Below are 21,774 nucleotides of genomic sequence, written 5' to 3'. Positions count from 1 at the left end.
GACTTTGTGCCAGGGATAGCTGCCATTTGGTTTCTGTGCAGATGACTGAGTGAAGTAAGCTGTTCTCATTCATCCTTCACAATTTGACTGCAGTCCATAGCTTAGGGGTATTTTGACCCTCTGGTTTATCAGGTGAAAAGCTTTGAATAATATAATCCAAAGTTCCAAACCTAAGATGACCCCAAACTATAGCAGCAGCAGCAATCCAGGTCTTCAGTAAGATAAACATGGGCTTGGCTCCATAGTCAGATCCTATATCTGTAACATTTTTGCATTAATTTTTAATGGAGGGAAAGATTTGGATCTAGTTTCAAGCTCAGTCTAACTCTAACCAGCACATAGTAATGCAATAGATGATGCACCAAAAAAAACAGATTACAATTTTTCTACTTAGGCAGATGGTCATCCACAGTGCCTTGTAAAAGTTTTCATAACCTTATACTGTACATATTTGTCAATCTGCTGTTTAACATAATAAAAATGCACAAATAACATAACATATCAAATAAAATCACATCATAAGGACAAGCCTTTAAAAATAAAAGCTTTCAGCTTCTTTTTGAAGTCAAACATGTCCTATGGTATATGAAATATGCAGCATTCACTTTCTTGTTATAATATTTTTGTGAGGATCACCAATATATATCTCACCAAGATATGCACCAAAACTTAGTACAAATCACAAACTCCTCACATTCAATACCAAATCCCTAGCTCCTCAGAAGTACCACCTGGGCTCAAAGATTTTCCCTGCCCTAGGCTTTATGTACTATTTCTTCACTGGAGCTACAGACTTTATTTCTTACTTTATTTTATTTTATCTTTTAACACTCCTTTGGGGAAATTTAATTTATAAAAGTACTTAGCTTTTAATGTGGTCTTCCTTTCAAGGACATAGGAGCCAACATGTTTCACCCAAGAAAGGTTTTTTCAAGGCTTATCATCCATATTAGAAAAGAGAAACAAACCATTTCCGTTTTTCTTTTAAATCATTAAATATACTAACAGCTATATTTTAAATCACTCCCCACACTCCCAGTGTTAAAAAAGATATACAGTATAAGTTAAAATTAACTCAGTCATACCATGTTAGAACTTTGTCATATCGGACCACTGAATGTAATTCAGTATGGCCGCAGCGTCTTTTTCTCCCTTGTACACCCACCAACCCTAATCAGCTGACGCTTACGTCATTACTATTCACTACAGCAGCATGGACCGGGGAGCCCTCAAAGGGAACTATTTAAATAATAATTTAAACAGAATTAGTGAGAAATTTTAAAGCACTCGAATTCCACAGGAGGGGGCATAGCGTATCATTGAGGAAACGGTTTGTTTCTCTTTTCTAATAGGGATGATAAGCCTTGTAGCTCCAGTGAGGAGATAGTACATAGAGCCTAGGACAGTGAAAATCTTTGAGCCCAGGTGGTACTTCTGAGAAGCTGGGGATTTGGTATTGAATGTGAGGAGTTTGTGATTCGTACTAAGTTTTGGTGCATATCTTAGTGAGCTACAGATATATATGATGCTAGGCATCATCAAAAAGGGTATTACAACCAGAACGAAAGAAGTTATCTTGCCATTGTATCGAGCAATGGTGCGTCCGCATCTGGAGTACTGCGTCCAATATTGGTCGCCGTACCTTAAGAAGGATATGGCGATACTCGAGAGGGTTCAGAGGAGAGCGACACGTCTGATAAAAGGGATGGAAAACCTTTCATACGCTGAGAGATTGGAAAAACTGGGACTTTTTTCCCTGGAGAAGAGAAGACTTAGAGGGGATATGATAGAGACTTATAAGATCATGAAGGGCATATAGAGAGTAGAGAGGGACAGATTCTTCACACTTTCAAAAAATAAAAGAACAAGAGGGCATTCAGAAAAGTTGAAAGGGGACAGATTCAGAACGAATGCTAGGAAGTTCTTCTTTACCCAGTGTGTGGTGGACACCTGGAATGTGCTTCCAGAGGGCGTGATAGGGCAGAGTACGGTACTGGGGTTCAAGAGGGAATTGGACAACTTTCTGCTGGAAAAGAGAATAGAGGGGTATAGATAGAGGATTACTGCACAGGTCCTGGACCTGTTGGGCCGCCGCGTGAGCGAACTGCTGGGCACGATGGACCTCAGGTCTGACCCAGTAGAGGCATTTCTTATGTTCTTATGATACATGTGAATATTAGATTCCTTGAATTAGGCCCCAAAATAGAAAATACTCTATTTTGCATTAAAGCATTGCAGACATGCTTGTTATACATGATTGCACTCACTCATTTATATATTGTACACTGTATTATTTTATTTATTTATTTAATAAAATGATTTATACTAAGAGATGGAACTTCAAAGAAAATTTGATCTTGAGATTGTAATGCTCTCATTGGCTGATAACAGCCAAAAGGAATTTCAATTCCATTTTAAAACCCAAACTCAGACCCCCTTTTATTAAGCCGCATTAGGGGTTTTTTTTATTGCCGGCTGCTGCGGTAAAAACTCCAATGCTCATAGAATTCTTATGAGCGTCGGCACTTTTACCACAGTGTCTTGCACCAAAAATATCCTAACATGGCTTGATAAAAGGGGTCTCAGTGTTTTAAAATATCATCCAAGGAGCTTTAAATCTAGTTTGCTATACAATAGTCAAACAGTAAAGAGTTAATGCTTGATGGAAGTCTGTTATGCCTAACAACCATGAGTTATTCCTGAAGGAATTTTGTATAAAAAATTTTAAACAGTTTGCAGAATTCTCCATTTTTTAAAATTTTTTTCCATAGAATTTCACCAGCACTAAAACTTGCCTACTCTGTGCCCCATATCTGACACCATCCCCCAAGCTTTCTCCCAGCTCATGCTTTGTCCCTTCCTCCAGCAGTATCGCTCCCAAGCTAGCTTGAAAGCGCTCCCTATTCTTGGTCTCCTTCTCACCTTGCCCCTGAGAGGTTCAGTCCCTAATTTTCTCTGCCCCCTTCTCTAGGTTGGAGTAGAGAGTTGTACGGGGACAGAAATTCCACCCATCCCCGCCCGTCCCCGCCAGGATCCTCTCCTTCCCCACCCGTCCCCGCCAGGATCCTCTCCGTCCCCACCCATCCCCGCAAGGAATTACCTCCATCCCCGCCCGTCCCCATAAAAGGCAGCAATTACTTCTGACAGGATCATCAATTCCACAGTTCCTTTTGTGTTTGCGCTGCTGTTTTCCTTGTGAAGAGAAATGGGGAAGAGAGAGTGAGGAGAAGATGCTGGGAAAGAGGCTAGATTAAGAATATTTGTCTCGCTATCCCCTTTTGACTCTTCCCTATCAATCTCCCCAAATTTTTCTCCCTATCTCCCCACCCACCTCATCAGCTCCCTTTCTCAATCCCATCCACTTTGGTTAACTCCTACTTAAAGAACAATCTTCTGTTTAGGTTTGCAGGGACGTGGTGGTAATGGGGACCAAGCTCGTGGGGATGGGATGGTGACGGGGACCAAGCTTATGGGGATGGGGCGGAGACGGGGACAAATTTATTTTTCCCTGTGCCATTCTCTAACCCACACCCCAAGCAGACAGGCAGCTTGCTTCTCCCTTTATTGTCACCCCCTCCCAACCAAACAAGCAGACAAGTAGCCATTCCCACCTTGCACTAATACTTCAGACCTCCTACATTGCCCCAGAACAGCTAATAAGTTCAGGATCCATGTGCCCCTCAGGTTGTTTGACCTTCATACTACCTGTGGCACTGAGTGAGGAATGGCCTAGTGGTAGAGCTGCTGCCTCAGCACTCTGAGGTTATGGGATCAAATCCCAGCACTGCTCCTTGTGACCTTGGGCAAGTCAACTAATTCTCTATTGTCCCGGATACAAAATAAGTACCTGTATGTATGTAAACCATTTTGATAAAGGCAATATACAAGTCCAATTCCCTTTAGTCTCACTCCTTAAGAGAATATTGCATTTTGTGGTTCAAATAACCTGAGAGCTGTGTGCTCCTGGAATGAATCGGCTGTTTTGATGTGGTGTTACAATACTGCAGTGTTTAGAGCAAGATGGAATTAACTAGTTGTTGAGAACCCCCATGTGCACTTGCTTTTCTTTAGAAGAGGTAGTTGCCTGAGAGGCTAGAGCAGAAAATTATCCCAGGACAAGCATGCAGCATATTCTCTACATGTGGGTGACGTCATCCACGGAGCCCCGACGCGGACAGCTTTTCAAGCAAACTTGATTGAAGATTTCAAGTTTTCTGGTGCTGCACCACGCATGTGTGTGCTTTCCTGCTCCACTAGAGGGCGCATCCCCTCCTCGTGGTCTTCAGTTCTTAGTTTTCCGCGGAGCCAGAAAGCCCTGTCGTTTTTCTCTCCGTGTTGAAGTGCCTTTCTAGCACCGTGGCTTCTTTGTTTTTCTCGGAGTCGCTGTGCACCTTTTTGCCTTCGGGGTTTTTCATACAAAAAAAAAAAGAGTTTTGACTTCCTTGATTTTGGACTTCGGCATCCGGGGGCTCCAGGTTTTCCGTGGCCGCCTGGCCTCGACTCAGCCGCGGCCGTTTTTTTCCCTCTATGTCCCGGCCACTTACTGGGTTTAAAAAGTGCACCCAGTGTGGTCGGCTATTGTCAATCACCGACCCGCATCGGTGGTGTATCTTGTGCCTGGGGGCTGATCATCCGACCGACGCTTGCCCCCGGTGTGCTACTTTTCAGAATCGTGCCCTGCGGTGGTGTCGGGCCCGCATGGCTGAACTTTTTGCTGGAGAGCCGGTGGCTCTGGTCTCGGCCTCGACGTCAGCCTCGGCCTTGACATCGGCCTCGAAGGCCTCGGCTAAGACCTCGAAGGGCTCGACTCCGGCTTCGAAGACCTCGGCTCTGGGTAAGTCCCCTCTTCCTTCTTCAGGGTCAGCGCTGGCGAGGAAGCCGGCCTCGGAGTCTCCGGCCGTCCATGGTGGGAGTGCGCTCCCCCCGGTCTTGTCCAAGCCCTCCAAGCGTTCTTCTGCCTCCAGGGAATACTCATCCTCGAGGTTGCCCTCGGTGGAATGCACTGCTGCACCTGATAGACCCTCGATGGTCTCGGTGCCTGTGTTTCAGGATATGCTGCGGGCCTTGATATCTTTGGAGCTCTCCTCGGCTTTGGCCCGCTTGACCCTGGCCTCGACCTCACAGCCAGTAGACCAGCCTGAGCGTCCTGTCGAGGCCCCGCGGGGGAAGGTGCGTCGGTCTCTGCGTCTTTCTTCCTCCGACTCCTCGCCTCAGGGCGTTCCTTGCCTTCGGGGCGTGCCTCGACCCCATCTCGCCACTTGGCCAAGTGGCCCTGGGACTCCCCCCCCCGAGACGGGGCCGGTCCTCGACCCTGCCGCGTTCCTGCAGTGGAGCGTCCTGGGGTTCAGGCCATGGTGACACTGATAGGCCGCCTCACTATTCTTGGGAGGCCTCGCCCTCCTTCTCGGCGGCGCTGCGGTCTCGCTCGACCACCCCTCTTGAGGACTGGTCGGAGGATCGCCCTTCTTCCTTCACAAGGTTTGTCCAGGACATGGGGAGAGCGCTCAATCTTGACCTCCAATCCGACTCCAAGTATACCAAGGAGTTCCTGGAGGAGATGGACCTCCCTTGTCCTCCTCGGGAGTCTTTGCAGCTCCCTTTGAATCCGGTTCTGCGCCAGGCTTTCTTCCGGAATTTGGAGACCCCTTATGTGGTCCCCGCCATTCCGTCCAAAATGGAGTCTAGATACCGGACTTTTCCATGCCCAGGGTTTGAGAAGGCGCAGCTTTCGCACCAGTCTTTGCTGGTCGAGTCTTCCCTGAAGAAGTCTCATCCCTCTAGGGTCTCTGCGGCTGGGAAGGGAGGACCATGGATAAGTTTGGTAGACGCCTCTACCAAAATTCCATGATGGCCAACAGGGTCTTGAACTATACCTTCTCGTTCACCTCGTATCTGAAGGTCCTTGTCAAGTCTTTGCCTGCTTTTCAGGGTGATTTGCCCGCCTCTCGCCGTGCGGAGTTTTGGCTGCTGGTGGACTCTCTTTTGCAGCTTCGTCTGCATTTGTTCCATGTCGTTTATGATGCCTTTGAGCTTTCCTCTCGGGTCTCCGCCTTTGCGGTCGCCATGCGCCGTTTGGCGTGGCTTCGCATTGTTGATATGGACCCCAACCTTCAGGACCGATTAGCGAATCTCCCCTGTGTGGGGCACGAGCTCTTTGACGACTCGATTGAGGCGGCCACTAAGCGCATCTTGGAGCACAAGCGGTCCTTTGCGTCCTAAGCCGAAGCCCACTCCTTCGAAGGCGTATCGACTACCGCCGCGGTGGTACCCGCAGAAGTCTACACCTGCCTTCTCTCGTCCGCCTCCTCGACGCCAGCGGCAGCAACGGGCTCCTCCTAAGCCTCAGACCCCTGCTGTGTCTAAGCCCACGCCATCTTTTTGACTGAGCGGATGGGGGCGGGCCCCCTCCGCTTCGGACATCGCCCCTCTTCCTTTCGGGGGCCGTCTATGGGCTTTCTATCTGGCCTGGACTCGCATCACATTGGATGCATGGGTCCTCTCCATTGTCGGAAAGGGGTATTCGCTGAACTTCTGGGAGTTGCCTCCGGACAATCCTCCCGGCGGGTCTCTTTCGAATCGAGCGCAGCTTCCCTTACTCCTCCTGGAGGCTCGAGCTCTTCTTCGGGCTGTGGAGGAGGTTCCCCCCTCCCAGAGGGGGCGTGGGTTTTACTCCCGGTACTTCCTGGTCCCCAAAAAGACCAGGGACCTCCGTCCTATCCTGGACCTCCGGAAGTTGAACAAGTTCCTGGTTCGGGAAAAGTTCCGGATGCTCTCGCTTCCTGTTTTGTATCTGTTGCTGGACGAGGGCGACTGGATGTATTCCCTCGATCTGAAGGAGGCCTACACTCAGTGCCAGTTCATCCGGCCTGTCGCCGGTTCCTGCACTTTCAGGTGGGGGACCTGCATCTTCAGTACAAGGCCCTCCCGTTTGGGCTGGCTTCATCCCCAAGAGTCTTCACGAAGTGTCTTGTGGTTATGGCTGTGGCCCTGCGGTCGCGGGGACTCCAGGTCTTCCCGTACCTCGACGACTGGCTGATCAAAGCCCCGTCGAGGGAGGGGGTTATTTCAGCGACCCGTCGGACTATTACGTTCCTTCAGAGTCTGGAGTTCGAGGTAAACTTCCCCAAATCTCAGTTGTGCCCCTCTCAGTCCCTTCAGTTTATCGGGGCGGTGCTGGACACAGTTCGCCTCCGGTCATTCCTGCCTCCCCCTCGGCAGGCCGCGCTCATGCGGCTGAGCTGGCAGGTGTCCCTGCAGACTTCGGTCTCAGCCAAGCAGATGATGGTCCTCTTGGGTCACATGGCCTCCAACGTGCATGTCACACCGTTCGTGAGACTGCATTTGAGGGTCCCTCAGTGGACTCTGGCCTCTCAGTGGCAGCAGGATCAGGATCCCGTTTCTCATCGCATTACGGTGACTCCCTCCTTGAGACACTCGCTCCGTTGGTGGACCACCTTGTCCAATCTTTCCAGAGGTTTGCTCTTTCTCGCTCCTCTGCATCACAAGGTCCTCACGACGGTCTCCTCGGCATATGCTTGGGGGGCGCATCTCGACGGGCTGTACATGTAGGGCCTTTGGTCGAGTGCGGACCGCCGTTGTCACATCAACTTGTTGGAGCTTTGGGCCATTTACAATGCCTTGGTGGCCTTCCGATATGTGCTTCAGGATCGGGTGGTCCTGGTCTGCACAGATAACCAGGTGGCGATGTATTACATGAACAAACAGGGGGGTACAGGTTTCCTGTCTCTTTGCAAGGAAGCTCTTCGCCTTTGGAATTGGGCGTTCCACCACAACATCTTTCTTCGAGCGGTGTATATCCAGGGCGAGCACAACTGTCTGGCGGACAAGTTAAGCTGCCTTCTGCAGCCGCACGAATGGTCGCTCCTTTCCCAGACTCTGCGCCAAGTGTTTCTACGGTGGGGGACTCCGCAGGTAGATCTCTTTGCCTCACCCCTCAATCACAAGTTGCCTCTGTTCTGTTCCAGGGTGTTCTCCCCAGACTGTCTCGAGGCCGATGCATTCCTTTTGGATTGGACGGGCAGGTTCCTGTATGCGTTTCCTCCCTTCCCGTTAATTCTGAGGACTCTTGTCCATCTGAAGTCTGCCCGCGCCACCATGATTCTGATAGCCCCTCGGTGGCCTTGGCAGCCCTGGTTCTCCCTACTTCTTCAACTCAGTGTCAGGGATCCTCTGCTTCTGCCTGTGTTTCCTTCTCTGCTGTCTCAGAGTCGGGGTTCGCTGTTGCATCCCAATCTGCAGTCTCTTCATCTGACGGCTTGGTTCCTTTTCCCTTGACACCTTCCCTGGGGTTGTCCCGGTCGGTGCGGGATGTTCTGGAAGCCTCCCGGAAGGCTTATACTAGACAGTGTTACGCCCAGAAGTGGACTAGATTCGCCACGTGGTGTGCATCAAATCAGGTAGAACCTTTGTCTGCTTCTTTGTCTTCGGTTTTGGATTATTTGCTTCATTTGTCTCGGTCTGGCCTCAAGACCAATTCTGTTCGTGTCCATCTTAGTGCGATTGCCGCCTTCCATCGGCAGCTTGATGGAAAGTCGCTGTCTGTCCACCCCTTGGTTTATCGTTTCATGAGGGGTCTCTTGCATGTCCATCCTCCTCTCAAGCCTCCCCCTGTGGTTTGGGATCTCAATGTGGTCCTCGCTCAATTGATGAAACCTCCTTTTTGAGCCCATGGACAAAGCTCATCTGAAGTTCCTTACTTGGAAGGTGATCTTCCTGCTTGCCCTCACGTCTGCTCGCAGGGTCAGTAAGCTGCAGACTTTGATCGCGGACCCACCTTTTACTGTTTTTCACCATGACAAGGTGGTCCTGCGCACTCATCCCAAGTTCTTGCCTAAGGTGGTGTCAGATTTTCACCTTAATCAGTCTTAATCAGTTCTTCTGGTGTTTTTTCCGAAGCCCCACTCTCATCCTGGGGAGGTGGCGCTTCATACTCTTGACTGTAAGAGGGCGTTGGCGTTCTATCTCCAACGCACCCAGCCTTATCGGAAGGTTCCTCAGTTGTTCTTGTCTTTTGATCCTAATAAGTTGGGCCGTCCTGTTTCCAAGCGCACCTTGTCCAACTGGTTGGCTGTTTGTATTTCCTTCTGCTACGCTCAAGCTGGTCTCTCTTTGCATGGTCGGGTCACGGGACATAAAGTCCGAGCGATGGCGGCTTCTGTCGCTTTCCTCAGGTCCACGCCCATTGAGATCTGCAAGGTTGCCACTTGGTCTTCGGTTCATACCTTCACCTCTCACTACTGTCTGGATACTTTGTCCAGGAGCGACGGCCGGTTTGGCCAGTCGGTTTTGCGTAATCTGTTTTCCTAAATTGCCAACTTCCCTCTGTCCCTTTTTTGGTTAGCTTGGAGTTCACCCACATGTAGAGAATATGCTGCCTGCTTGTCCTGGGATAAAGCACAGTTACTTACCATAACAGGTGTTATCCAGGGACAACAGGCAGATATTCTCGCAACCTCCCCGGGGTTGGCTTCTTTGCTAGCTATCTGAACTGAAGACCATGAGGAGGGGATTCGCCTTCTAGTGGAGCAGGAAGGCACACACATGCATGGTGCAGCACCAGCAAACTTGAAATCTTCAATTAAATTTGCTTGAAAAGCTGTCCATGTCGGAGCTCCGTGGATGATGTCACCCACATGTAGAGAATATCTGCCTGCTGTCCCTGGATAACACCTGTTACGATAAGTAACTGTGCTCTACTGTAAGTCTAACCGCTTGGTTACAGTGGATTGTATGCACTGAACAATGCATATGAGGCCATATAGGAGGATCTCAAAGTCCCTCCTTGAGGGCCGCAATCCAGTCGGGTTTTCAGGATTTCCCCCAATGAATATGCATTGAAAGCAGTGCCTGCACACAGATCTCATGCATATTCATTGGTGAAATCCTGAAAACCCAACTGGATTGCGGCCCTCAAGGAGGGACTTTGAGAGACCCCTGGGCTAGATTCACTGAAGCTCACCGATCTTTGCAATCCGTGGGCAATCCGTGGCTGAGTCTTGGGCAACCAATTCACTACAGAGTCCTCATGCAAATGAAGCGATCAGACGCATGCCCCTTACCGACCCCACGGATCACTGCAGAGCAATCCAGATGCATGCGCAGACCATCCTCTTTGCCTGGAGATGTGATCAATGCATGCTCTCCGCATAAGCTTGAGGTCAAAATGAAAGGGGGAGGGGTGGCTGCACTCGCTGGCCCCACGAGAATCATTGGAACAGAACACGCTTTGCAGGGGAAAAGAACATGCCATAATAGTGCAGCCCTGCTTTAAAACCACGGGTTAAAACCACAGGCTGGCATGGTGGCAGAGAACAGGCGCTTTTTGCATAAGGGAGATGTTTTATTTTGTTGTTTTTACTTTTTGATACTAGGATTGCAGGGCTGGGATTTCAGGGCGGCAAAGAACAGGACAGTCGGCAAGGACGTGAGCGACTGGTCCTCAGCAGTAGCTAAAATTTAGATTGGCAAGCCCAATCAGTGTTCCATCTTCTGTTTAGTGACTCGCTGCCTTCCTACTTATGCATGCCGTTTCCCCTCATTTGCATTTGTGGATCGGTTCAGGTGCGGATGGGATTGAGTAGAAGGTTATTGAATCGGGTCAGGTTCGGAAAAGGCTCGCAAACGGTGAGCTTAGTGAATCTAGCCCTAAGTATTCTGTGGCACTGCAGAGAAGAAACTAGTGGCTTTTCACATGTGTTTACCTTGAGAATCTTTTGTGCCTTGATTTAGCTTTCTGCACCAGCACAGTCTGCCCCATCACCAATTATTAAAAGAAAGTTTTCCCGTTTAGCAGTACCCTTCTTTCCCCCTTGCCTTTACTGGTCCTCCCTAATCCAACCTCTACCTTTTCTTCCCAACTTCAAAAAAAAATTCTGTGGTGTCTAGTGGCACCTCCTGACCTGTACCCAAAGCACCTTGCACTCACCTGAGCCATCTCTTACTGAGAAGCAGGAGCTATGCTCACTTGCTCTTGCCTCCAACAGTGCCATCTTGAAAGCAGCACTCACTCATGCGGTCCACTGGCCTTCGCAAAGCCGTGATTGGCGGCTCGTGCATGCAGCCCGCTGACGGAAGCCTTCCCTCTGACACAGATGTCAGAAGTTACATTGCATCTTTAGTACTCTCCTTCTGCTAAGTGCTTTGCTCTCCCTCCCTTTCTGTCTCTGAGAAAATAGACTCTAGTGCTGGCTCACAACACAGGTGTTCTTTGACAACAGCACTCTTGTTTCTAAAAGAGCTTTCCTAGATGAGCCTGTGTGAACTTGCAGGAATGTCCCTGACTCCAGGGAGGCGGCTATATTGGATGTGTTTCAGGAATCCTTTGTTAATTTATAAACTGTTAGTATCAGAGAATAGTTCCCAGAGACAGTCTACATCGTGGTTCACAGTAACTCTCTGGGAATCATCATGAACGACCTTCTATTTTCTTCTGCATCCTCTATTGAATACTGAAGCAACTCTGACTAGAAAAAGACCTACAGGGGACATTGGAGCTCAAGGTGATTCCTATAGGAACAGGCATGAGCACACATTCAGAAGATTTGGCCTAATAACTTAAGTTGAGGGGAAGGTACTCCAAAGATGAAACTTGTATATACACTGAATGTGACGTGGGATTCTCCAGTTGAATAGATATGAGTGGTAAGTCATAGCCACATCATGTAGGTGGTCTCTGGGTCTCATTTTTATAAAATGAATGTTGTTAGAGGCTTTTTTTTTTTTTTTTTCAAGTGCTTTGTAAGTGACGGTAAGATATCCACAATCTTCCCTGCATGAGATGTAGCACCTGCTTCAGCAGAACATCTGAAATGGGGCAGATTCTTTTCTGTAACTAGAGCATATAACGGCAGTAGAAGTAGATTTATTAAAGATGTACAGTATTTCATTTCATTTCTTGCAAAAAAACTCCAATGTTATGTACAAAATTAAGCAATATATGGTTGATGCATCAACATCATAACAAAATGAACAAACTCACAGAGCAAATTGTATGCAGTAAAATTAGATAAACAGCAACAATTATATACATTGACCAAATAATTTTTGGTTGCGGTTTCATAGCTAGTTGATACTATCTGGGTCAGCTTGGTCGATTGCTTCAGTCATTCCTAGTTCCTGTACAAAAATTTCCAATATAATGAATTGCACCTCTTTGCAGATTTGGAGGGGTTCTTTGGCATTCTCTAAGAAACCTTATTTTTTCAAGGCAACTTGGAAAGTGCACTGTAGTGGAGTCCCTCAGGGTTCGGTGCTGGGGCCAATCCTGTTCAATATGTTTGTGAGTGACATTGCTGGAGGGTTAGAAGGAAAAGTGTGCCTTTTTGCAGATGATACCAAGATTTGTAACAGAGTAGACACCAAAGAGGGAGTGGAAAATATGAAAAAGGATCTGCAAAAGTTAGAGGAATGGTCTAATGCCTGGCAACTAAAATTCAATGCAAAGAAATGCAGAGTAATGCATTTGGGGATTAATAATAGGAAGGAACCATATATGCTGGGAGGAGAGAAGCTGATATGCACGGACGGGGAGAGGGACCTTGGGGTGATAGTGTCTGAAGATCTAAAGGCGAAAAAACAGTGTGACAAGGCAGTGGCTGTTGCCAGAAGGATGCTGGGCTGTATAAAGAGAGGCATAGTCAGTAGAAGGAAGAAGGTGTTGATGCCCCTGTACAGGTCATTGGTAAGGCCCCATTTGGAGTATTGTGTTCAGTTTTGGAGACCGTATCTGGCGAAGGATGTAAGAAGACTTGAGGCGGTCCAGAGGAGGGCGACGAAAATGATAGGAGGCTTGCGCCAGAAGACATATGAGGAGAGACTGGAAGCCCTGAATATGTATATCCTAGAGGAAAGGAGAGACAGGGGAGATATGATTCAGACGTTCAAATACTTGAAGGGTATTAACGTAGAACAAAATCTTTTCCAGAGAAAGGAAAATGGTAAAACCAGAGGACATAATTTGAGGTTGAGGGGTGGTAGATTTACCCCGATGCTGATGTCCGAAGACCTGCGTCCTCTTCTTTGCTGGGCCTTGAGATCTCCGAGAATCTCGGAGACAGTGTGAACTCGCAGGCCTTGAGCATGCGCAGATGCTCAAGGCCCAGCAAAGAAGAGGACGCAGATCTTCGGGCACCGGCATGTCCTGTATGTTGGTGCCGGTGCCGGTGGCCAGATGGGGGTAAGCAGCGTGTTCGGGTGGGTCTGGGGGATTTCAGATCTGGGGGGAGGGGGCCGGATCGCGGGGGACGCCACTCGCAAATCGAGGCAAGCTCGGTTTCCGAGGCACCGATTTTGCGAATGTTTTGTTCGTCTTGCAAAACATTCGCAAACCGGTGCACTCGTAAACCGAGGTACCACTGTATATGAGTAAAATATTTACATTAGTAGTATTATTATACCAGTAAAGTTCGATAAATACGAGTATAACAACTGAGTTTGCTCCAACAATCCATTGATTACTTACATTCAAATAGAGGTCACTAGCTATGCGCAAAGCCACTAGACATGTGCATTAGTCATATGCATAGTTTTTCCCCTATGGTGCTTACATTCACACGATAACAGAGACAAACTGTTTTACTAGCTATAAACATCAAAACAGTAACTAATGAATAACCTGAAGATTCAGTTGTAGTATTTCTATTTTTATATACTTTTTAATTTCTTAAGGTTGTAAAAGATGTCTAATATAAGAATAATCTACGGCTCTTGTGTACGTCAGTCACAGTTTGAGAACTGCTGGTGTATGGAACATCTCCATTTATCTAGTATAGAGGGTCAACAGTATAAAATTCTCACTATGAGATATATAACTCTAATTAGGATGAAATCTATTATTATCCAATTGTAAAATGTTGGGGGGGGGGGTGGTTAGTGGGAGAGAACTGCAGTATGAAAGGCATATTGTTTTATATAGTTTGTGATGTATTCTAATCTATGTGATTTTTGGTTGAGAATTAAAAATGTATTCATGATATTACCAGGCTCTCAATCCCCAGTGATCAAGAAATTATGGCGTTTTAATGCATTTCCTTGAATTAGATATGTGAAGACTGACCTGCCAAATAAGCTAATGCTAGTAGTCAGAAAGGTGATGGTTAGTGACTGAGGAAAATTGATTGTGTTGTGAACATGGAAGAGACCAAATATAGAATTTCTTAAAAAGAAAAACAAAACATCATCATAAAAAAGCCTAGAATTTTTTCTTGGATGAGAGAGTTCAAAAACTGACCAGTAGTCTGAAGTGGTGTTTGTGATCTTTTTCTGAAATGGGGAAGGGAGAACTGGAAGGGGAGGGATATTTGGGAGATATGGGGTGTTGGGATGCTTAAATAAAATGTTTGTTTATATTTTAAGTCCTTCATTGTTATTGGGTCCCATGTTACTATGAGTGGCTGTGTTTGTGCATGGAACTTGTTAATAAAGATCATTGGGCTCTTTGCATAATATGTCCCCTAAGGGTGAAACATGTCGGCGTACTTAATTATCCCTTACCATTTACCACCTAAGTTAAGTATTAATACAGTTGGTATATTATACAAATTTGTAAGCAGAAAGTTTAAACGCATTCTATTTAATCTAAGTTAAGAAAATTATGGTTATAAGTGACCCGGTGAAGATTGAATGCATAAAGCCAGGTGTTATGAAATGTTGTTGAACATGTGGGGGCATTTCTGAGGGCCTGAAGATTAACATTTAATAGAAGATAATCAAGAGGTGACTGAAGGGGTATCATCTCTTTAACATTGGCTCACATAAGAGTGGCCATACTGAGACAGTCCAAAAGTTCGTGAAGCCTAGTATCTGGATTCCAACAGTGACTAATCCATATCACAAGTACCTCGCAAGATCCCCAAACTGTAAAACAGATTCTGTAAGGATAAGCAGGCAGTAGCTGTCCCTGTTCTATTCCTGTAAGCTCTGCCTTAACCGCACAAGCCTCGAACACTTATGATTTTAAAGTGTTTGAGGCTTGTGCAGATGAGAACAGAGCTTGTAGAAATGGGGCAGGGGCAGGCAAAGAACTTGCCAGGACAGGAAAATGAGTTCCCGTGGGAACGGGGAAAAATTTATCCCCATGCCATTCTCTGCTGGGTAGAACAATCAAGGCTTTTATAGCTGTTAACTGCTCATAAGTCATGTTTCTGTGGTTCTTAAAGACTATCTACCAAACCAGAATTTATATAGTTTTGTATCTACAAGTGGGTATAGGATAAAATAACCTACAGTAACTTCTGATTCATTAAAAATCCCTAATAAATTAATAACGGTTTGTGTTTGTAATTGTCATTGCAGATGGTTCCTTGATAATATGTACAATATCTAAAAGGATTTTGATCATGTAGATGTTGAGTATTATAATATCATTCATGATAATGGTTGAATATATTCATATAGTTTGTGATGGATCATGTCTTGCAGACATTCAGCAGTTTCCATATTTCAATTTGTGTATTAATTAAATATCTTTGTCTTAATTTTTGTGTGTGTTCCAGTTGTGATTCCAAAGAGCCCCTTTCCTCCTGATATAAGTTCAGAGAAGTTCAGCATGAATGGTAGTACCAAGACTCTCCTGGGACACATACCTGGGCAACGGGGGCGCAAGCCAGGCAAAAAACGAGGCCGGATGCCTAAGGCTCTTCTGCATCATGTGATCACCACCACAGCTGTAGCATCTAAAGCAGTGGAGCCATTGAAATTCCCAAAGAAGAGGGGCCCCAAACCTGGCAGTAAGGTTGGTAAGAGACTTGTGACAGAGAAAATTGGAGATTAGATTGAAGAACACTGGGTAAGGAAAGAGCAGTGTGGTTGGCTAATGGAACAATCATAGACTTATTTCTAATTAAATGCTTTTACAAGGGGAATTTGGGATTTTCTGGGTAGTTATTAATTGCGTAGATTTAGGGATGGATAGCTATCAATGATGGAAGATGCAGGCTTCACAGAATGAATTTGTGAAGACATGGAGAAGGTGCTTGCATTCTGAAGTAACGATCCCCTGGAATTAATATATTAGTTAATGGTATTTGCACTTAAGATCTGGATTGGATATTTTCACCAGTTCTGTTCTCTACGCACAGCTCATTCTGGATGTTATTCCTATGAAACACTTTTTCACTTGGGTAACAGTTTGCAATCCTCCTCTGCAGCGAAAACCTCGAGTGTTGCTGAATGTTGTACCCACTTCACCAACCACCAGCACACCTGAACCCGACACCAGTACTGTGCCACAGGATGCGGCAACAATCCCCAGTGCAGCAATGCAGGCCCCCACAGGTAAAGGTTCCCATAGATATGAGGGTTTTATGGCAGAGCATATCCTCAGCATATCATTGAAGGCTCCCAGGAATTACTCCAGGGATTGGCTATTGGAGGAACAAGGTATTTTTGAAATCTGCCATTCTCTTCCATTCATTTTGGGTTTGGAATTCTGTATTTTTTTATATCTTTTTCATTTATAACAAATTTCAGCTACAGAAGACTTAAGTATCATGCCATTCTTCTCTGTTAATGTTTGATGTATTTTCCACATATGTATTCTCTCAGCTCTGTCTTGTGACAAAACAAGATAATACAGCCATTATCTTCTGTGCTTGAATAAGCTTCATGCCTAATTACATTTACTTATTTATCCTAGGACAAGCAGGTAGCATATTCTCACATATGGGTGACGTCATCCACGGAGCCTGGTACGAACAGTATGAAAAGTGAACTGTCACTTAAGTTTTTTAGAAACTTCACAACTGCCCACACCGTGCATGCGCGAATGCCTTCCCGCCTTATTCCGGCTTCGTTACCTCAGCTCTTTGTTTTCTGTGGAGCGAAGAAGTCTCTTGATTGGACTCCATTCAGTCAGCATTGCCTTCCCATTTTGCATTTTTTCTATTGCTAGTTTTGCTGTTTTATTTTACTAAGTTCTTTCTAAAAAAAAAAAAAAAGATAGTAAAAATATTTATTTTCTTTTTCTAGAACCTTGAGGTTCTTTCCCTTGATGGGATTTTTGTTCACCATTGAGTTTAATCTTGCCAACGAGATTTTTCCCATGTCGAAACCTGCTACGGGGTTTAAAAAGTGCTGTAGGTGCCAGAAGCCTATTTTGATAACTGACCCCTATAATTGGTGTCTTCAGTGTTTGGGTCCTGACCACTGAATTGAGTCTTTTGTTAAGTGTTCCACTTTGCAAAAGCACTCCATTAAAGCCTGTCGTATTTTAACAGGAGAAGCTGTTCGGCTCGGCTCGGAAAAACTGCAGCCGTCACTATTGAAAACTCCTCCTCCATTGACATCAGCATCAACATTGGGAAATCTTCTAGCATTGGGGAAGCCAGTTACCGAGACATACTAAACTAAAACTTAGTTTTATAAACTGGGTCATCATCCAATTTGGAGCTTGACTCGGTTAACATTAAGAAAAGGAAAAATACAAAAGAACTAGATGAGTAAAAACTAAAACAGGAGAGGTAGAAGTTGTTAATTTCCAAAGTGCTTGGTGAACAGAATTGACTTCAAAGCCTTCCCAACAAGCGTTGCAGGTCTTTACAACATCGAGTTTCTTGATGCAGACTAGATATGGACATCATCGATCTAAGGATCTGTATTTTGTCTCTCCTATGTGTGCATCCTCATCGAGGTCACCCTTTCCAAGACAACCTGCTGCACAGATAGTACTGGCTGATGAGCCTTCAGTACTGGTGCATGTCACTCAGCAACAGTCACAGGCCTCGACAGCATTGAGTTTCTTGATGCAGGCAAAAAGACGTCATCATTGTTCTGCTGATCTACAGGCCATTTCTCCTATTCGGGGTGTGTCCTCTGTTAAGGCACCCATGCCGAGACAACCTGCTGCACCAGTGGTACCAGCTGTTGAGCCATCGGTAATGGTGCACTCTTTCCAGGAGAAACTCGATGAATTCTTGGGGAGATTGCCATTATTTTTAAGTCGCACTGCATGCATCTCCTACAATAAACTCCCTTGGTACCAGACCAACCTGAACATACCACTGTGAGCATCAAGGTACTGAGACCACAGATCCATTCAAGCATCAAAATACTTGGGGATTTTTTTATGAGGCATCATAGTTCTATCTCTCAATGTCGTTCTTCCTCCAGGCATGGTTCCTCGCATCGAAATTCTACTTCTTCTCAACAATGCTCTCCTTCAAGACTTTAATCTGCTACTTTGGGCCGTAAGTCCTCTTCTGTGAGGCGTTCTAAACCAAGACATTGGAATTCCTCCTTTCGTCAACCTCCTCTTTTAAAGAGTCATCAGGAAGTTCATCGATCTTCTTCTGCCTCTTCATCAAACTGGTACCAAAAAAATCACAAGATGACTTCTACATATTTTTTCCCAGAAGTTTTTTCTAATTCGAAGTCTGACTCAGTGTGGTTTTTCCTTTTCTGAGCCTGAGTCTGTTGGTGCAGCACTTCCCCCGAAGAAGATCATCTCCTCTAAATGAAAATTAAGTGGGTAATTATTCCCTATCCTACTGTTCTAACCCTATATGTTCTCTTTTCCCTTAAAATATTGTAGTTCAACCCATTCTCCTCCTGTTTCTTGTATTGTTATAGTCTTAAAAGTATGTGTGTCTTTTACCAAAAACCCTGTTTTTACATTTGTAAATTGCATTGGACCACTCACCTCCCCTGGTTGGTTTCTTAGCTTGCTTACAGAACTGAGGTACCGCGAGCTGGCGTCAGGCGGGATGGCACTCGCGCAAGCGCAGTGCGGGCAGTTATGAAGTTTCTTAAAATTTAAAGTGACAGTTCACTTTTCATGCTGTCTGTGCCGGGCTCTGTGGATGACATCATCCATATGTGAGAATATCTGCCTGCTGTCTCCAAATGGCAACTGATATGGTAAGTAACTGTACTTTCCCTCTGTACTTGTCTCTGCTGTGGTTTTGGTATTTTGTAATCTCATAGAAAAACATAGACCATATGGTCTTCACTTGCCTTCATTTTTCTATCTAATCTGCCTATCCATGCCATGAGAAGAAGTGCTGCCAGACTGCTTTGCTGCTGTTGCAAGTACTGCTAGACTGCCTTGATATTATTATAACTGTTTTAAAACAATTTGGTGGAACTATGTTTTACTTTGTCCCTTGAGAGATTGTGTTTGGACTCTTGATGTAGGTGACACGTCAAAACATGGCCCATGTTGATTCTTTTTTTAAAAAATTTGTTCAATAATGTATGAAAGAAAGTAACAAGCGTGTTGTAACAAGTCTGTGCATGTTGTGACTTGTCTCAAGGTTACTCATGCACAGTTGCAGCTCAGTGTGAGTCTAACATTCCAAGAGATGTTAGGAGAGTCTTCGTGCGAATCAAGTTAGAAACTGCTAGATTTGGAGCATCATTCAGTGATAAAAATTTCTCTCAAAAAAAGGGAAAAATTCAAAGGAGATCCATGAATACATGACTGCAGTTTATGATGAGTGCCCCATCATCCTACAAAGTAAAATTTTTGAGCAAGCAGTTTTAAGTGAGGTAGAGAGTTCATTGAAGATGACCCTCACACTGGACAGCCTGTGGATGCAACTTCTACAGAAATGTGCAAGGATTTAATTTTGTCAGACAGACAAGCCAATAGCCTGAATAGCTGAGGAAATGGGCATCTCACCAGGTGCGGTTTGGAAAATAATTCATAAAAAGTTGAGCATGTCTGAGGTTAGCGTAAGATGGGTTCCAAGAATGCTGATGCCATGTCAGGAGGTCACAAGGTTCCAGTGTAGAGAACTTGGAGATGCTCCATGAAGACCAAGAGAATTATTTTCATTGTTTGGTGACTGGAGATGAGACGGGTCTATCATAGAGATCCTGAATGACACGGTGACAGAATTTGTCACCGTCCCCACAGATAACCGCAGGAAACCATCCTGTGTCATTCTTTAGTGTCTACTCAACCTCAGTCTTTCTACACCAGCATTTTTCAATGCAAGGCTTGAGGGTCAGTGGTTGTGTCCATCCATACTCTGATTCTTCCCTCTCTCTTTGAAGAATGACTTGGGGATGGTTTCCCACAGTTAACCACGGGGACAGGGACAAATTCTCTAATTCCTAAGTCCTAAATGGAGTCAATGCAATGGAAGCACAAGTCATCCCCCCACCCCAAAAAAGTTCAAGATATTAAAATCTGCAGGCAGTCATGGCAACTGTCTTCTGGGATGATGAAGAACTTTTGCTTCTGGAGTTCATGTCACACAAGACAACCATAACCAGGAAGAGTTACACCAACACAATGATACTTTGCGGGAGTCAATGAGGAATAAAGACTAGGAAAACTCATGACAATCAGAGGCTGCCATCTGAGAATGTGGGTTTCAGCAACTGAACCACCCACTCTAAAGTCCTGACCTGGCTCCTTCGGATTATTTCCTGTTCTGAGTTTTGAAGAAATCTCTCTGTGGACAGCGGTTTTCAAGTGATGAAGATGTCAAGGAAGCTGAGACATCCTGGTTTGAAAGTCAAACAGAAGATTCTTTTCAATGGGGTTAAAATCATTGCAGGAAAAGTAGATGAAGTGTATGGAGCTATCAGGGTCTGTATTAAAAAATAAACCAAAATTTTTTTTTAAACTCTTTTCTTTCATACTGAGGTAGATAAAATATTGAACACCCCTCGTACATATAATCTTGTTCAATATATTGTCTAAAAGAATAGGTTTTTAACTGTTTTCAGAATGACTTTTGATTCTGTAGAATCCTCAGCTTTGTTGGTCATGGATTCCATTCCCTATCAGCCTATTGGTTAGGGCAGTAGCCTGGGAAACTGGACTCGATTCCTACTGCATCTCTTTGTGACTCTTAACCCTTCATTGCCCCAGGCACAAAATAAGTGTGTGTATACAATATGTAAACCACTTTGACTGTAACCACAGAAAGGTAAGAAACAGTTACATTAATCCCTTTGGAGTCCAAAAATATAATATTAATCTATTTCTAAAGGGGCAAGTCTTACCATCTGTCAGGAAATATATCATTTGGGCAAATATGTGTTTGGCCATTTAATATCTTATAAATTACAATACAATACAATATGGTGTCTTATATACTGCAATTCTCTGCAAAGAATCTATGCAGTTTAAAGTAAGAGTTAGATCAAGTTCTTGAAGTTACATTTTTAAGCCCGATCTTGTGTTTGTTATGGGGAAGAGGTGAAGGGTGGGAGAGTGGCTATTGAGAGAAGAGATTGTTCCTCGTGACCCTGGGCAAGTCACTTAATCTCCCCATTGCCTCAGGTACATTTGATACATTGTGAGCCCACCGGGACAGAAAGGGAAAAATGCTTGAGTACCTGAATAAATTCATGTAAACTGTTCTGAGCTCCCCTGGGAGAAAGGTATAGAAAATTAATAGTGTGAAGAGTTTCAAGTTTCAAGTTTATTAGATTTTAATATACCGACCATCAAGCAAATATCTGGACGGTTTACATTAGATTTAAAAATGACAGATAAGAATAGAAACAATTGAAAAAATGTTAAGTAATTTAAATAATATATAGTGAACATTAAAAACAATAACAAGACGGACTTGACAGTGAGGAGAGAGGAAATGGATGGGTAAAGTTACATTGTAGATAGAAAAAGGAGAAAGAGGGGTTGGGAAAAAACATGTTGGATGGGGAAAAAATTTATTGAATGTTTGTGGAAGAAAAAAGTTAGATAGAAGAAAATTAAGAAGAGAGAGATTAAATGGAAGAGAATGCATCACGGAATAAAAAAGTTTTAAAGTTTTTCTTAAATTTGTCAAGGTGTTGTTC

The 21,774-nt window shown here is 44.9% G+C and overlaps 1 protein-coding gene across 8 annotated transcripts in view; it reads left to right on the top strand.

Moving 5' to 3' along the window:
- The window catches only part of SCMH1 (Scm polycomb group protein homolog 1), a 119,582-nt gene that overhangs the window by 65,898 nt on the left and 31,910 nt on the right, over positions 1-21,774 (top strand). For all 8 annotated transcript variants that reach the window (XM_033954853.1, XM_033954854.1, XM_033954856.1 and 5 more), the window contains exons 8-9: positions 15,513-15,751; positions 16,167-16,293. In XM_033954853.1, coding sequence (XP_033810744.1) covers positions 15,513-15,751; positions 16,167-16,293 — 366 coding nt within the window. The remainder of the gene's footprint in view (positions 1-15,512; positions 15,752-16,166; positions 16,294-21,774) is intronic.

Source organism: Geotrypetes seraphini, chromosome 8, assembly GCF_902459505.1.
Source record: "Geotrypetes seraphini chromosome 8, aGeoSer1.1, whole genome shotgun sequence".
Taxonomy (NCBI): Eukaryota; Metazoa; Chordata; class Amphibia; order Gymnophiona; family Dermophiidae; genus Geotrypetes; species Geotrypetes seraphini.
The sequence above is the reverse complement of the archived record's forward strand: the minus strand, read 5'-3'. Positions and strand labels throughout refer to the sequence as shown.